At 57.2% G+C, this 17,852-nt stretch overlaps 1 protein-coding gene across 1 annotated transcript in view; it reads right to left on the bottom strand.

The window, feature by feature from the left end:
* Positions 1 to 12,057: 12,057 nt before the first annotated feature.
* The window catches only part of EFNB1 (ephrin B1), a 51,758-nt gene continuing 45,963 nt past the window's right edge, over positions 12,058 to 17,852 (bottom strand). Inside the window, exons 3-5 of the mRNA XM_072981354.2 lie at positions 16,698 to 16,790; positions 14,241 to 14,375; positions 12,058 to 13,446 (exon numbers count right to left, since the gene is read on the bottom strand). Coding sequence (XP_072837455.2) covers positions 13,058 to 13,446; positions 14,241 to 14,375; positions 16,698 to 16,790 — 617 coding nt within the window. The 3' untranslated portion in view covers positions 12,058 to 13,057. The remainder of the gene's footprint in view (positions 13,447 to 14,240; positions 14,376 to 16,697; positions 16,791 to 17,852) is intronic.

The raw sequence follows: 17,852 nt of genomic DNA, 5'->3' as shown, positions 1-17,852 counted from the left end.
CCCTGCCTCCTCCCGCCCACCTGCCCACCATCCCCAAAGCCCTTGTGCTTTCAGAGCCCTCCCTGAGATGTCTGCCACTCCCCCACACCCTCCAATTCAGGATCTTGCCCCCAATGATTGCAGAAGGCTGTGCCCCCCACCCCGTCCCCAGTCGCCCATATCCTCACTTGGCTTCCCCATCCTGCCTAGCAGTGCAGACCAACCAAGGCCCCTGCCAGTGGCTTCCTCTTTGCCCTACCCACTTTAACAAACCCCTCTCTTCCGTCAGCATCCGGCGGGGCAGAGAAGGGCCGTGCACAGTCGTGGCCATCAAGATCTTTGGCGTGCCTTTCCCATCGCATGTCCCACTGTCCCACCTAGAAGATTAATTGGACTCAGATGCAACATCCCATTGCAGAGACAAGTGGGGCCGGGGGGGGGGGGTTGGCAGATACCGGTGAGTGGGTGATGCTTTCTCTCCCTAGATGCCACCACCACCACCCCCTAAAAAATGCAATCTGCGCACATGTGGCAATTAGGCCCACAGAATATGGCACTGCCGCGTAGTGTGATGGAAACAATGAATCATTCTGGTGGATTTCCATTCACACGGAAATGGAAATAGCTCCCAGCTGCAGGAAAGCTTTTGCAGAAAAGCCCCTTCTGGCTGGACCAGGCAGGAGGAGCGGAGGCATCCCGGAGCTTCGAGGGAGTTCACAAGGAGTCTGGAATTACAGCTCTAAGACTCAGCAGTCATGGGGAAAGTGCGCCGCTTTACAAGCTAAATCCAGGCTCGGAGGAGATCGCCCTGGGACCGCCAGAGATACCACTTGCTCTTCGAAGCCTCCCCTCCAGCATCGCCTGCCAAAAGCAGGGCTGGATTTGTGGATTGCTCTCTCTCTCTCTCTCTTCTTCGGGGCTTGTTCCAGAAAGATGATGGAGGGGATGTCCTCTGTGCAAGACCAGTGGGAGGAAGGCCTCTGCATCTCGTGGAGCCAAACTTTGATTCTAGGAGATGTGCCCTGACAGGGAGGTGGCTGATATCGAGTGCAGCTGGCAGCAAAGCGGGCAAGCAGAGGAGGGAAGAGAGGCACAGACCAGAGAGAGAGAGAGACCTCAGAGCCTGGCTGCGGACACCGGGCTCAGGCCTTGCAGGATCGGCCCTAGATGAAGGATCGGCTCTGACAGAGACACCAGCCTGTGGCAAACCTGGCCACGTGAGTTACCCGCTGAAGGTGTCCTGCGACGTGGTGCATGGGGCTGCCCTCGGGGGTGGTTTGGAAGCATCCACCAGCATGGAGCATGGCCTCAAGGATGACAGCTGGCACTGCCCACCCGTCTCCGGGGATGAGAACGACGTGGGGCCACGGCACAGGACCCTCTTGGCATTGCAGGAGAGCCCAGCTCTTCCATCGCTGCCAGTTTCTCTCCCATCCCCTCTTCTGAGGCGCCCTTCTCTGTCCCTCTTCCACAGGTGGTGCGCAGGGTTTGTGCGCCGGATTCTCGGCCCTGGTGAGGCTCTGTTTAGAGAACTTCCTTCCTCGAAAGAGTTGCCAGATGTTAAAGCTGCCAGATTAGAACTTCAGGCAAATCCCAAAACACCGACCAAACTGGCCTGTTTTGGAACAACTTAGTGTAACATGAAATCCAGTGGAATACGGGCACAAATCATCCCACTCTACGTCTACATCATCATCATCATCATAAAACTGCAGAGCTGGGAGGGGCCCTCCAGATCAAGAAGCCCAGCCCATGTCAGGGAGGCACGCGGGGGGGGGGGGAGGGAATCAAACTCCCAACCTCTGGTTCTGCTGCCAGGTGCCTCCACCCCTGAGCTCTCCACCATTTCCACACCCCCCCTCCACCCCTCCAAGGAACATTTTAAAATACAGGTGCCTGAAGCACCAATCCCTGGAGCCAGCTCTCTGACATCTGGCCGTTGGCTGTTTAGCTCTGGGACCCAGGGCCCCCCACCCCACCCGGGGAGGCACCTCCGCTCCTGAGGGGGTCCCACAGAAGCGTTCTGCACCTGCGAGGCCCCACCCTGCGCGCTCCCTCTCCTGGCCGCTGGGCTCAAGGCTCCCCTTCCTTTGCTCCCCTGCAGGCGAAGGGCCTTTTGTTGCCTCAGAGAAGGCCGGGACAGGGTGCCCGGCTGGCGTGTTGGCGGCGTGCCCGGGCGAGGAGCCCCCTTCGGCCCCAGCAGGTGGAGGCCTCGCCTGCCTGCCTGCCTCCCCTCCTCTCCCCTTCTCTCCAACCCCACACAATCTCCCTCCAGAGGAAAGCATATTTGGGGGGGGGGGGGTGGCAGGCCCTGTTCCACGCAGAAAGGTTAAGCAGGTCACCATAGCAACCTGGGCGCTGGCAACTGACCTAAAATGCTTTTCTAATCTCCTATTAACATGACTGTTCAAAGCCCTCCCCTGCCGGCTGCCTTTCTCTCTTTCTTCCCCTCTCGGCTTCATTTTGATCTCAATAGCATTGGGGCCCTTCCCAGCCCCCTATGGCTCTGCAGTCAAAGGGTTCTCTCCCTCGCCCCCCCCCCTCGCCCCGCCAGCCTCTATTCACAGCCCCCTCCTAGGAGGAGAGAGATACACTGCTCCCCCCACCTGCCCTCCTTCAGTTGGGACCTGATGGGGAAGAAGCCCAAAGTCTCTCTCTCTCTCTCTCTCTCTCTCTCTCTCTCACACACACACACACACACACACACACACACACACACACACACACACGGACCCCCATCCCCGCCCACCTGGGGGGGGAGGGAGCGAAAGGTTCCGGGAAGGGCTGCCTGCTTGGGCAAGCAGCTGCAAGGACGTTTGGGGGTGTCTCCCGCCCAGGTTCTTCCTCCTTGAGGGCTCTCTTGGGGAAATCACTGCCCCCACCCCAGCCCAGCCCCACCTGGCCATTCCGGTGCTCAGGCTGGGGGGTGGGGGTGGGCTGGAAGATCCATCTGGCCAAACTTGAGATGCAACCAGAGGCGGCCACCCCCTCCCTCACACACACCGCTGAGAGATCAGCGCAGGATCCAGCCACAGGGTGTGCATTTTTCTGCAGGCATTGCCAAAGGGATCCAGGTGTGCCAGTGCACAGGAACACGGGGGGGGGGCTCTGGGGCAAAGAGGAGCAGGGTAGGACCCCAGGGGGCTGGTCGTCCAGACCCTCCAGTGCTGAGGGACAGGAGAGCCTCTGGCCTCTCAGGCCAGGGTGCCCTGGAATGCCCGGTGAGCCCATCCCATGCCATGGCACCCCTCCTGGCCAGGCTGGGTTCAAAGGGCAGAACATCTGGCCTGCAGTTGCCTCTGATCCAAAGCTGCTCTGACACAGCCCCTGCCATGTGGACACAACGGCCTGGAAACAGCTTCCTTTCCTTCCCCACCACCATGACCTCCCAGTTCACTTGGGGTGCTTCCACACAACACCGTGTTCGTGTGGGCCCCGTCGCTTGCATGCCTGCCCCAGCCCAGCACTTGGCCTGGTCCTCGGGGCAGAAAAAGCCCCCTGGGTCTCCACGGTAGGTTTCTCTCTCCGCTCAGGCCAAAGGGCTTGCGAGCAAGCAGCCAGCGCTTTCCCAGGGCCCCCACCCCACGTCTGCCGACCTGGCAGCCGCTCCGGATTCAGGTGGGAGGCAGCCAAGGGCAAGTCAGCAAACCTCATGGAAATTGCCTTTATTTTAAATAATTAAAGTAGTTTCTCTGCTCTTGAAAGGCATTCAAGACGATCATCAGCTTGAGGACCATGATGGACTTTGCAGATCTCAAGGCTCAGCGCCGGAGCCGGCCAACATTTTGCCTTTGTTCCTAGCTGTCAAAAAGCCGCCATTCCCTGTCAACACTGCATGGCTCATGGCAATGGTCAGCCAGAGGTGGGAAAGAAGCATTCACGCCCTAAGACGGAAGGGAGCCACCGCAGAGGGAAGGAGCTGCTCCTTCGCCCCAGTTATGCTGGGAATCCTCCAGGGCTCCTTGGCCGGTTCACCAGCAGTGGCGTTTCAGGTGGCCAGGAGGCCCACGGGCACAAAAACCGTTTATTTCTAAAGAAGGAGCAGCCCAAAGGAGCCCTTCCTTCACCTGCCTCAACCACGATGAAGGGGGCCTTCCGCCACCTCCTCGCGGGGCAGGGAGACCCCACTCCGTGACCTTCTCCTCAAAGGGGAGACTGTGCACCTTTTCCTGTTACAACTGCCCTCCTCCCAGCCTCCAGCGCCCCCCCCCGGCAGGGAAGGCTGCCCACCTGGCCCCATCATTGCATCCTCCTCCAGGCCTCCTTGAGGACAGCTTCTTCACCCAGACCTCTTCATATGTCCTGCTGACTCTGGGGGGACTCTTCTGGGTGAGGTCACCTTCTGCACTTTTTGGGTGTCCTCTTCCTGTGTTTCTTTTGGGGTTTTGTTGGTTTGAGCTTCACAGGCTTCTACAAGAACAGCTGATCCCTTCCCAAATGCCTTTAAAGGCTCCCGGTGGTGCCCATGGGCCTGACATCGTGACATTACATGGTGGTGTGGGCGGTTTTGTCCACCTTCACAAACACGGGCCAAAACAACTCCTCATCTGGAGCCCTGGAGCCCTGCATTCTTTCTTGAACCGAACAACTAACCAGCATGAAGCTTCTGCACCAGACCTTCTCTGGTTTATGGGACAATTCTCTCAACAGACCCCCTGTTACAAAGCTGTAAACTCAGCAGCAGCTCAGCAATGGCCCAACCCCTTCCGGGATGGTTATGGCCCTCCATCTGTTAAGGATTAACGAGCAAACCCCGCAGCCACTTTCCCCAGGATGTGTTTTGAACGGCCCTTTAATTGGGCCGTGCTGAGCACTGGCGGATCCAAGGAGCCACGTCCCTCCCCCTCCAGCTGCGCATACGTATGTACATGTGTGCATGCATGTGCCTAGGCTGAGTGACCTTTGTCCCTCTAGCACAAGTCACTGAATTGAGTGGGGACACCAACCTGTCCCTTCAGCCTCCTAGGCTTCCCCCCCCCCCTTTTCAATATACATTTTAAAGGCATTGAGGTTAAAGACAGCACTTCTGATGATCCTGAAATCAGACCCGCTTCTCCCGATGGTTCCCAAGGGAGAGGGATAAAGACTATCCCAACAATGCTCCCCGCTCCCCACTTTGGCCACCTGCCTTAACACCCCCGTCCATCCTTCTGTGCACACGTGGAAGGTAGAACTGCTGGGGAGCTCAGCAGTTTAGGCAGATCTGGCTGCGGAGCCAGAGGTTGAGAGTTCGATTCCCCCTCCCCCCCGGCCTCCTGGACAGGGACTGGACTCCCTGAGCCAGAGGGGCCCTCCCAGTTCAGCCGTCCCAACATGGCAAGTATTTATTATTATTATAAGATGGAGAGTCCAGCGATATGTCTAGCAATTAGAAGGGTTCGACAGAAGAGCAAATCTGAAGCGTGCTGCATGCTCGGTGGAGGTGGCTCTTGTCACAACCTCTCCCAGAGCCTTTTTGCCATTCCTGCCAGAGCACAGACACAAACACAGAGAGAGACCCCAACCTTGCCTCTGTTTCAGGCCAAAAAGCCACTTTCTAAAGCCTGGCTTGTCCAAGAGCAAAAAGCACACTCCAGGTCACCATTTTCCATAGGAAAAAATCTTTTATTTAACAATATATCAGGTTTCATCATGGCTCCAGGGAATTCAAATCCCATTATTATTGACTTCCGATGGTAATGATGAGATGGGAACTGGGTGAAATCATGTACAGAAGAGTAAAAAAAAGACTCACTCAGGAGCGGGAGAAGGACAACAACAAAAGCCGCAAGCCGAGCACCTTTGGGCCCTTGGGCCCCGAGAGCAGGTATGGATGGAACACAACGGGAAGCCGACACGGGACAGAAGAGAGGCACAGGGTCTCGCCGTGGCAGGCCTGGCCTTTGAGGCCAAAACACAACCTGACACTCCACAGAGGCGCCCATCTTCTGCGAGAAGGGACCTCCGATAAAAGTGCCGTCTGCCCTCCACCGCCACCGAAACTTTGGCAATGGGGGGGCGCGGTGGGGAGGCAGGAAGCAGAACAAGACCCAGAATCTGGGACCCATGTTTCTTGGCGCAAAGCCTCCGGCAGGAAGCTACACACTTTGAGGGCGCTGGCAAATAACGGAGATCCCTGACACGCAGAGGGCGACCAAGGGCTGGGAGACCCCGATGGCTTCAGAGGTTTCTGTCCCAAAGGATGAGAATGGAGGAATGTGGGATGAGATGGGGTGCACCAAGAGTGTGTGCACAGATGGCAGTGAGGGAGGGATTTTTCTCAGAGCATGTGTGCGTGAGTTCGTGCGTCTCCGCAGTCTCCTCCCACCTGGCTAAAGACGTAATGGCTCATCTCTTCTAAAGGAGAGACACCCCCAGCTACAAATCGGGGGCACTGTGGTGGGTGGCAATGGGTCCCCCATGAACCTGCACAACACAGTATGGCCAAATTGCAGCCACGCCACCGAGGGACAGCTGTGGGACCTGAAATTTCTGTGTCACCAGCCAGGGATAAAGAATGAACCGGAAGGAAAGCGTCTTTGAAAGGGAGCAGGAGACACTGGGCAGCCCCCCCCCTCCCCGGGAGGCCCTGGGCTGATGAGCATCTTTTCTGCCTGAGGACCCAGGCCTTAACCAACACCGACGCAGGAGCCGAGCAAAGGCCACGACAGCAACTGGTCCCAGCCCAACAGCCGGGGCACTGGGGGGGGGGGGCTGGTGCCAAGTGACCCAGTGTTAACGGACCCAAAGGCTGGCAGTGGAGCACCAGTGGCCCCCATGGTTACTCTCTTTGCTCAAGGAATCCCAAGGGCCATCGTAAGAGAACTGAAGGATTGTCTGGGAAAGAAGCGGCAGTGAAAACAGCCAGGTAGTTCTGCTAGTCTGCCACCATCTCAGCAAAACAGAGCTGCTAATTCTGCACAGGGCTAGAAACGCTTCTGCCAAACCATTCCAGCCCCCCAAATGCACCACCCTGGACTGGACAGCCAGCTCAGAAGCAGAAGGGTGGGGCTGGGGGGAGGCTGCTGGATGCAAGCACAAATTCAAGCCCCCCCCCCAAAAAAAAACCAATCCAGCCTAGAGAGGGTTCGTTAGCACCTTGGCCTGTTGGCTGGCCAGCTGGTCTTTTCTGCTCTACTCAGGTCTCTGGGACCCCCTTCGTGTGGGACCTGCCTAGCAGGCAGGAGATGCCCAGCTAGGATCTGCAGAGCGCACGCACACATGCGAGAAGACCCTCCGCAGAGAGGCGAAGGCTGCTCAGCTGGATGGCGGAATGGCACATGTTTTACACCCGTTCTTGTGGTTAGGTTCTTCCCCCCTCTTTTTTGTTCTTGTTTTTTTTTTCTAAGAAAAAGCAACCAGAAAATAATCCAGAGTTTATACAAAACCTCTTTACATTATATCTTCCAAAAAAGACTAGTTATTTACACAAAGTAAAATCTCAAAAAGTCCAAAAAAAAGTCCTTCTGCTGAAGGGAGAAGAGGGAACTCAAAAGAAACCCTTTGGCCAAGGAAGGTTGGAAACCTGCCCCCTCAAATGACTTTGCCCATCCATCTGCTCCCCCCCTCCCTGATTGGCCAGCCCGTTGCTTTCCAGGAATTTGCTCCCTTTGGGGTGGTCGGCAAACAGGACAGAAACATCCCCTTTGTGTGGGGGCTTCCGCCTTCCACAAGTCTCTGCTGATCAAAGTGCATGCCAGGTGCCAGAGGCAACAATGGCATTACTCAAGAGGAGGTGACCATAAGGTGGCAGAAGCTTCACAAGCATGGCAGAGCCCTCTAAAGGGTGCTGCTTCCCTGGTCGGGGGGGGGCCCTCGGGTACAAGAGATGCCAGTTTTCCCACCGGCCCTGTCCGACGGCAAGCTGGAAGTTCACACCAATTGCAAGTTCTGCATGGGTAAACACCTGCACCCAGAAAACCTAGTGCAATAACCAACACTTTCACGTAGGAATCTGTTTTCCATGGAGCAGGTTGGAAAGATGATGTTAAGAGCAACCATAGTCTTTCTGTTTGACTGCCATCTCCCAGGCCCTCCTTGCTCTCCCCCGCCTCCAAAACTGGATGTGCTAGAAAAGAAATGTGTCAAACTCCCCCCCCCCACAGGCCCTGCTGGTCTTCTCCTGTCATTTAAAGTGTGGGGTGCACCCTTCTCCTCCCCTGGCTTGGGAAGGGCTGGACACCCACGAAGGCCAACCTGAGTTTCATGCTTTTGAGTATGAAAAGCTTTTGAAAGCTGACCGGATTCGGGGGGGGGGGCTGCCAAATACACCGCCCTCAAGTTTTGGGTGTGATGGCTACCCAGAACAAATCATTTAGAAAGACCAGTCCCTGCCCTCCCTCAGACAAAACTGTCTGATGGAGGAATGCCATCTCAACCCCTCAGGCCAAAGGGGGTCCATACCAGACGAGCTTAACAGGCCGGGGGTCCAAGGTTCCAGTCACAAGAGCTTCCTCTCTCTCTCTCTCTCTCTCTCTCTCTCTCTCTCTCTCTCTCTCTCTCTCACACACACACACACACACACACACACACACACACACACACACACACACACACACACACACACACACACACACACACACACACACACACACACACACACACACACACACACACACACACACACACACACACACACACGGAAGCTGGTGCTTCCCACCCACTTTACGCAACCTGGATTTTTCTACCTTTGTGGCTACAAGACTGAATGGGGAGGTGGGGATGGGCAGTAGCTCGTGGACACGTTTTTTCACATAGGGGTTCCTTTCCTCCATGTGCAAACGTCTTCATAGCCTTCCATGCGTCCTGGAAAAAAACATAGGGCACACAAAGGATTGATTTATGTGAAAGCTGGAGTCTATTTTAGGGAGGAGAGAAAGATGAGGGAACATGGTCACGTTGTCCTCAAAGAGGTGCCGGGAAGGTGGGTCACGTCGGAGGGAGGGCCGTTCGCTCGCCCTGCAGGTAGCAGTGGCGGCAAACAGGGACACAGTCTGGCACGTTGGCAGCCTGAGAGCCAAAGCTGCCATGGGCTCGCGTGGCAGTCTTTTGAGTTGAGTGAGCACGACGGCCAGTGACCCCGGCGGCAGTGGGGTGTGGATATCTGGGCAGACAATTTTCAGACCCTTCAAAAATCTTTGGAGGACTGAGTTTCGGAAGAATCAAGAAGCTGCCAACTCTCCATCTTGATACTCCCCCCTGATGGCTGAGAAGCAACGTTCCCTCTAAGGTCCACGGGAACGCAACACATCCTTCGACGCACGACGACGCCCCGGTGTTTTCTGGCCAGTTGCTTCTGGTCGTGACCATAATCCCGCACGCAGAGAAGCCACCGAGCAGCCCTCCGGAGAATTACAGGAAATGTTGCTGAGAGATACAATTTTACAGGGGAACGGGATACTTCTCTCTCTTTGGGGTGTAGCAAAAAACGGATAGCCCTGTGGACTTTTGGTGGTACGTAAGATTGCTGAAGTGACTTTGTGAAATCTATGAATTCCCCCCCCCCTTTATACTTATATTTATGCCTGGTGGATGGCTTTCTCACTTCAGGTATAATATTCTTTTAAATGCTGGTGAATTCTCCACACTATCAGCCTCAGCTGGGCAAAGTCTGGGTGGCAAACGGTCCCCTTGCCCTCAGTTCTCCGGATTGGAACCCATGATGGGCCCTGCCCTGTGCCTGGGAGCTGCGAAGCAAGGCTCGCATGGCTGCCATCAGTATCACCCATTACGACCAGAGGATGATTCTGCCCAGGGCACAAAGCACGAAATGCTAGAGGGCTGAACAAGTAGTGGTAGATTGGAAAGAAGACTCTGAGGTCTGTTGCCACAAACCACTCTCCTTTCTGGAAAAAAGAGGCAAAATTGGTTCTGGTGTATCCCGTCTTGAATTTCTTGGTGTTGACATCGCTAGGATGGGCCTCAGGCCCCCATCCTTTTTAACAGGAGTAGAACTGTATACAAGCCATTTGGATTATGATGAGAAGGCACAAAGGCTCCAGAGAAGCCCTCAAGCTGTTCTCTCACCCAGGGACAGCAGGACAAAAGAGGAGAGAGGCGTAGCGCATTGCTACTGGGGTGCAGGCACCTCAGAGAGGGCCTGGATGAGCCCTTTTTTAGGCTCCAGAAGATGTCTGTGCAGGCAGGCAAGGGACCCAGATGTGTAGATTCACACGAAACCACCTAGATTTCTTTTTTAAAAAATGTGTCAAAGTCTTGACAACATGAACAACAATGTCACAAGGGAGAGAAAAGACTGTCCATTACGTGGGGGCCCTGAGAAAGCGCTCTCCTGGCCTGGCCTTCCCCCCCCCCCGCGTGGTCCCCAAAGCATGAGACCCTATCTGGCATAGCGAGCCTCATAGGGGAAGCAAGAGTGCATTTGGGGGGACAGCAGCTGGAGAAAGGGGGTCCCCCCAAGAGCTGCTTCCGGTGGAGCCCCCTCTGGGGGAACGTGCCCAGATGGGCCCAAGGGACCAGAAGCTCCCCTGCTGCCACCGCGCCTTCTCCATCCGAGAGGGAGGGGGGCTCCCCCAATGCCATAGGGAACGCCCCCTCCCAGGGGCAGCTCCGGGGCCTTCCTCTCCAGCTAGCCAGCAGCTGGTGTTGGGAAAGAGGCCAAATCTAGTGGGGGGGGGGGGGTCGGCTACCAAGTGGGCATAAGGCTTTGGTGCAACAGTGCAGGTGGTGAGGAGAGGCAGATGGGGGGGCAGAGGGAGGGGGCAAGTATTTATTTATTTATTTATTTATTTGATTTATATCCCGCCTATCTGGTCGGGTGAGGACCACTCTAGGCGGCTAGGGGGTCCTACGCACAACCATGGGTGGAGAAAGCCCCCCCTCTCTCAAGAGTGGGGACGGGAGGGGGGAAATGTGGAGCCAACTGTGCTTGGGGACCGATTCAGACAGGCAGCCCCCCTGCTTCCTCCTCCACCCCAAGGAAGGCTTCTGGCATGACCAACGTGACACCGCGAGGGAAGCCAAAGGATGCCTTCCAGGATGCCTGAACCCACAGCTCAGGTGTGGGGGTGGGGGGTGAGTGGAATGGGGGGGCAGAGCTCCCCTAAGGACAGTGCAAGGTGGGAGGGCCAACGGAAGGGGAGCAAGGCAGAGACTCTGACTGGGGCTCACGCCTGAACCTCGGCCCCTACTTCGATGTGGGGGGGGGGCTCTGAAACTCTCAGAGGAGTGGGGGGGCACCTCTAGCACAGAGGATGGGCTGGCACAGCAAGGCATCCCTCCAACTGGCAGGTTCTCCCCCCCTTCCCACAATCCTCACCCCATCGCGTCCCACCCCCCAGTTACGCGCCTGAGGGGGAAAGCGCCAGCCCGGTCCCTGGGCGCCACTGCGCCTGCACACGCCTGGAGGGGGTCGAGTCCAGGCCCCAGCCTTGATGGCCAGCTGACCAGTTGCCTTGGAGGGGAGGCCTTCCCCCCCCCCGCAAGGCCCCAGCAGGGAATGAGGCCAAGGGGTCACAAGAGCCCTTCTTTCTCTCCCCCCCCCCCCGCAGCCCCTTCCTTCTACAGAGCCTTTAGAGTCTGGTCCTGGACACCTCAAGCATTTGATAGATTTTAGGAGGGGGATTTTTGCTGGGGAAGGGATAACCCGGCTGCTCCCAGAGAGGGAGAGGATGGGACCCCTGCACGGCCAGCCGGACGCGGCCTGGGCTTTGCCCCCCCCCCATCTCTTAGACCAGAGCTGTCCAACCTCAGCAGGACCTACCGAAGGGTCAGGGAACACAATGCCCCTGGGGAGGAAGGTGGGTGGCTGGTTCTTAATGGCTGGGCCAGAGGGCGGGCAGGCGGCTTCTGGTCTTCCACTTAAGGGAGGCACGTTGGCCCCTGGAAGGGAGTCCAAAGCAGGGGCAAAGGATGCATTTTTCTGACCCACAGGCTGCCCTGCATCCCTAGGAAGTTCTTGGAGCAACCCTTGACCATCCCACACCCCGGCCTGCTTCTAGTGAACAACATCACTCTCACTCACTCACTCACTCACATACACACACACACACACACCATGGCTTGGGGCAGGCAAGGGCAGGACTCCCCCTTCAGGGATGGTTTCAGAACAGGACATCTCTCACACCGAGCACGGCAGACTTTGCACATTTACAATTTTTGTTTTATAAAATAAAGTGAAAACAAAATTAAAAAACAAAACAAAAAATGTCCCCAACACAGAGATGGCCGACTCTCATGAGCAGAAGACGGGAGGCGCTCCGAATGGTCAAGACCACGGCTGGATTTGAGGGGGTGGGTGGCAGGTCAAGAGCCGGGAAGCTTGGACTGGAAAGCCGATGATGATGATGACGACGACAGAGGAGGTGGATCAGAGTCCCGAGGTTTCACAATTAAAAAACAGACATTACAAAAAAAAATACTTTAAATTTATAAGAGCAGGATGTTGGGCCAGGCGACCTTCCCCCTCGGCCGCCTCTGTGCATCCGGGACAGGCAGCCAGCCAGCCGCTCTCTCTTGCCAGCTTCTTCTGGAAACCCCAGAAGGGACCAGGAACCCAGCCCGGCTGCACCTCCCTTCTTCTGCCCCCCCCCAACCCAGAAAACGCAAAGCCGAATGAAAGCCAGATCGTGGAAAGCCAGGAGTGGCCCCGGAAAGCAAAGCAAAGAGCCAGAAGACAGGCTGGCGGGGGTGGCCGTGGAGGTCCTCCGGGGAGGGCAGGGGGGTTCCCGGCACGTCCAAGAGTGAGGAAAGGCACAGAGCCCAAACAAGGGGGCTGCAGAGCGCGTCGGGAGGATCGGCACCTGCCCCCCCTCCCAAGCGAGCGCCGCTGCTGGGGGGCCGGAGGCAACAGGAGGATTCGGGCGAGGCTCCTTCCCTCGTCGTCCTCCTTGAGTCTTGGAAATACAAAAGAAGCTCCCGACTAGAAAACTAAAGGCTAGAGGGTGGGGGGTCGGGGTCCGGGAGGAGGGGTGGGGGCGTGCCCTGGCCCCCTCCAGCGGTGGAGTCGCAGGTCACCGTGCAAGCCCGTTGTGGGTCCAGGGTGCGGCTGGCGGGGGCTGCCCTTCCTCGCTCCCGCCCACCCTCGCTCCAGCAGCCCTGGTGCCGGTCGTGCTTTTCTCGGGTGGGCGGGGGCTCCTCCTCAGACCTTGTAGTAAATGTTTGCCGGGCTCTGCGGGGGCATCTCCTGGACGATGTAGACCGGGTGCCCGTAGTCCCCGCTCACTTTCTCGTAGTGCGGGCAGTAGTTGTTCTCTGTAGTCCGCAAGGGGATGATGATGTCGCTGGGCTCCGAGCCGGCGTTGCCACCCCCCTTGGGGCTGGCCAAGGTGCTGAGCGACAGGGCGGCCGCCCGCGGCTGCGTGTGCTTCCGGTGCCGCTTGCGGATCTTGATCAGGAGGACGACGAGGAAGATGATGATGAGGATGAAGATGACACAGCCGGCCCCGATCGCTGCAAAGACCGCCACCTTGGAGCTGAAGAACCCCTCCTGGGGGCTGTTGGAGTCCTGGCCATCTTGGTTGACAGAATCTGGGACAGCAGAGGGAGGGGACCGGGGGGGGGACCAAGAGAGAGAGAGAGGAAGTGGTGGGTGGGCATGCGAGCCTTACTCAATGACACAACTCTGTCCAGGTCTGACCTGGAGCCAAAGAGACCACTGGAGCCGCCACGGCAATAGCAGCAGGGGTGGCAACCAAATCCCTTGCCTTGTGCTCAGGCTCCACAATGGCCTTCAAGGGCAGCCCCATATATAACATGTTACAGTAGCCTATCCAAGAGATGGCCAGAGCGTGGGAACACCAGGGTCAAGCTATCTGTACTGAGGACTAGCACACCGGCATAAGCTAGCAAAGGTACCTTGAGCCACTGAGGTCACCTGGCCTGGCAGCAGTAAAACCGGACAGGGGAGGGACACCCCACCCCACCCCACCCCCTGAGCCTTGTTCTGCCCTCCCCGCAGCGGAAGAGCCCCCACCTGAAACAGGCGGCCTGGCCCTCCCGTGGCCAGAAGTTGCTCTGAGTTGGGGGAGCATCTTTTCTCCCTTAAGAGGGGGACGCCGGCTCCCCAAAATAAGGAAGGGCCCCAGAGCAGCACGGGGGTGGGGGGGGTGGTTGGCGGTGGCAGAGGTGGGGAGCTCTTTGATCCGAGAGGCTGGAATGAGGGGTTTGCCCCCACCCCAAGGATGGGGGGGGGAGTCTTGTCTTTCCTCCAGAGGCACCTCCTGAGCTAAATGGGCAGAAAGCGTCTCTGGTCTTCTAACGCTGCGGAAGAGGCAGAGGAAGGCTTGCCAAAGGCCTCCAGGCATCCCCTTGCCCAAAGTTACCTGGCTTTCCGGGGTCCTCCCCTACCGAAGGGGGCAGCTTGTTACGCGGGCTCTGAGTGGCCGCTTTCCCAGTGTTGTCTGACTCCTTGCTGGGCCGGCTGGCGGTCGGTTGCTCGGGCAGCACCGCATTGGGATCTAGGGAGAAAGACAGAGAAGAATGGGGTTGAGAGACCAGGTGGGGAGGGGGGGGTCTGTCGGTGGGGGGCATTTGCTATGGGGAGTGGGGAGGGGAGAGAGAGATAATTCCACCCCCCCACCCCCCCATGGGATGCTGAGGGGACGTCTTGCCACTGCAGCCACCAGCACCACAAATACAAGTGGTACTGGTAAAAAAGGGGGGGGGGAGAGAAAGAGGGAGAGAAATGCAAAACAGGAGAGGCAACAGCTCTTTCTTTCCCTCCGATGCAATGTTTTGCGCGCAGGCAGAGAGACCCTTCTGCAAGGCCTGTCCAGTTTCCTCCCCCTCTTTGGCTGGATGCGCGATCACAGCCCCTCCTCATGGTTCAGGCCTGGCTCCAGGCCCCTTTGCTCAACCCAACCCCCCTCCCGGCAGAAAGGCCCCTTCCCCTCCTTCCAGGGTTCGGTTTTGCAGCCGTTCTTGAAGGAGATCACAAAGAAAGTGGTCATGGGCACAAAAGCTGCCGCCAAACAGAAGCCATTGGCGCACCTGGGAGCGGAGGTACTACCAGCAGCTCTTCTGCTGGGAGAAGGGAAGGGAAAGGAAGTCGGGGGAGGGGGAGGCCAAGCCCCAGAGCAGACCCTCACCTCCTCCCTCTGCAAACCCTGAGCAAAGGCAGATGATGGACCGGACCGGAGGGAAAGGAGAAGCCGCGCTTCCCCTGCTGGGCCGAGGCGCTCCTCCTCCTGTCTGGACACCCAGGCCCCGCGCCGAGGAGAGGCCCAATTCCCAGCAAGAGAGACAGCCCCTCCCAGCAAAGGCCTCAAGGGGCCCCCAGTCCTTTCATGCTCGTCGCAAAGGCTGTCCAGGGGGGCAGGGCAACCGCCTTCCCCATGGCCAGGCAAGCCACCTGGCCTCCCCGTGACCCACAGAGCGCCTAGCCAGAGGAGGGGGGCTCTGGGGGCTGTGACCCCGCAGCTGCCCCAAAGAAATGCAGCCAGCCCCATGCCTGCTGGAGAGAGAGCGGTGCCAGCTCAGTTACAGAGGATGATGGAAGAGATTTCCCAACTCAACTGGGAGCAAACGGGTTGCCCCTGATGCGGGCCACGAGGACACGCTCCAACAGCCCGGCAGTCCCATGAAAGGGTGGTGCACCATTGATGCAGAACGCCAAAGCTTTGCAAAGATGGGCAGGACGGGGGCCCAAGAAACAGTCCCGGCAGGGAGATTTTTGCTCAGCAGCAAAACTGGGAGGACCGAGTGATTCCTGTGCCCCATCAAGCCCTGATCCCTAGTCGGGGCCGGGGAGGGGGGGGAAGAGAGAGAGAGATGCAGAGCTGGCCCCCGGCTGCCGGGTGAGTGCAAGGGGACTCTTGGAGGGAGTCCGGCCCCTTCCGTCAAGTGGAAGCTCCCTGAAGGAGGAAGGTCTGGGAGAACCTCCACTGTGTGAGGGTCGGTGGATTCCCCTCAACCTTCAGGACCCCCAGCAGAACCTCCAGCACCTCAACACCGGTGGGGGGGGGGAGAGATAGGCGGGGTGGCCCTCAGAGGACCCCTGTGGGCTCCCTAGTTTAGAAGAAGAGGAAGTCTCGGGGCGAGAAAAAAGGCAGCCTCCCACGTCTCAAATGGGTCCCAGGAGAGAAAAGGACAGACCAGCAGAAGAAGCCGCCCTTCCGGAGGTGGCCACCAGCTCTGGTGGTGGCGGCAGCGGCTGCTGAAGCCAACCGGACGCACACACACCCCCGGGCAGGCCCTTTGGACGCCAACCGCTCTTGCTGGAGAAACGAGCAGAGCCGTCTCAATTGGCTTAACAGGACCCATTCTGCTTCAAGATTAACTGTTATTCAGATTATGTTATGTATTAACCTAGTTATTCTCCATAAATAAGCTTGGTACTTCTATTTGCAGTTAAATTAAGAAATCCAATTTAACTTTTTACAAAGTTAATTTAAAAAGCACCCTGATTTTTAATTGCTTTAAGCACTCCACTATTTGGAGGGGGGATTTCATGCCTACCACATTCACCGCATAACACACAACATCTCACATAGCTTCCTTGTTGACCAGGGGATGGGGGGGAGAGACTTTATTGTGCCTGTGGGGGGGGGTCACACATCATAGTTGGCATCAGGCATGGAAACCAGCCAAAGTGGCAAATCAACTATTTGAACAACAACAACAACAATAAAAGAAGTGGCCAGATGTCCTGTCAGGGTTTGCAGGTGGGCAGGGGGAGGGAACAACCCCTTCCAGTCTATGAACGGCCTTCCCGGTTCCTCTGCCTCCACCACGTGCCCCCCCCCCAGGGCAGATCCCAAGCTCTCTGCAGGTTGACTCACCCTGGCCGACTTTCATGACGATCTTCATGGAGCGTGTCCGGCAGACACCGCCTTCTCTGTTCTCCAAGCCATCCAGGGACCCATTGGAAGTGGCTGCAGAGATTAAAAAAAGAAAAAAAGATAGTGACGGAGCGTCAGGCAAGGGCTGCCAGAAAGGGCAAGGGTTTGGTGCCAGAGAGCAGGAGGTGGCAAGGCCAGAGCTAAAGAGGGTGCCCCGTGCCGGGAGATCAAGACTCCAAGCAAGGCTGAAGCATCAAGTTCACCAGAAGACACACACAGGGAGAGAAAGAGAGAGTTACAGACGGCCAGAGTCCACAAGAGATCCAGGCTATCCCTCTGTCTGTCCATTCTCAATATTGTTTCCTCCCCGTCCGCCCCTTCTCCCTTCATCTAGATCGCACAGCACAGTGCTTGGTGAGCCATGGGTGGAACTGGGCAGACAAGGGGGTGGAGCTTTATGGAGAAAAGGGGAGGGATTAGGCTCTTCATGGGTGGAGCCAGTTACAGGCTCCGCCTCTAGCCTCTTAACTCCCTCCCACCTGCAGCAGAAAGAGGACTCGTAACGAGCTGTTTGGGAAAGATGCACTTCCATCAGGACCACGGAGCAGCCCTTGGGTCCCGAACAAAAGAGCCGAGCTGATCCGTTGAAATTGGAGAGTTCGCGTTAAATGCTGGCGACCCTTGCACAGCCCCTCCCCCTAAAGGCCTCCCTCTGCACACAAGAACACTCCCATCTCTTCCTGAAGGTGTCACTGAGCAGCCCAGACCACTGGTGCCCATCTGCTTCTCCGAAGGGAACATAAAACAACATTCGCAAGCAGGAAAAAAGAAAACGACAAATCCTCTCTTGGTGGAGAAAAGGAGCCCTCCTGGTTGACGAGGAGCCTCTATTGAGGAGGCTTGGGAAGGGCCGTGAGCTCACTGGCAGCTACATTTTGATTCCAAGTCTTTGGGTCCATCCCACAAGTGCAGAGGGGCCCCAAACATCCGCCTGGTCCTGCTGAAGGGCAGGAGCATTTCGGGGAGCTTTGCAGTGCCAACAAAGAGGCATGGTTTGAGAATGACCTGAATTTTTGCACAAAGTTTTTAAAAATGTCCAAAATCAGGCTCTAACCCAACTCATGTTTTTGAGGTTAAGTAAGACCACTTGTGCAG

The sequence above is a fragment of the Pogona vitticeps genome, chromosome 11, assembly GCF_051106095.1.
Source record: "Pogona vitticeps strain Pit_001003342236 chromosome 11, PviZW2.1, whole genome shotgun sequence".
Taxonomy (NCBI): domain Eukaryota; kingdom Metazoa; phylum Chordata; class Lepidosauria; order Squamata; family Agamidae; genus Pogona; species Pogona vitticeps.
The sequence above is the reverse complement of the archived record's forward strand: the minus strand, read 5'-3'. Positions and strand labels throughout refer to the sequence as shown.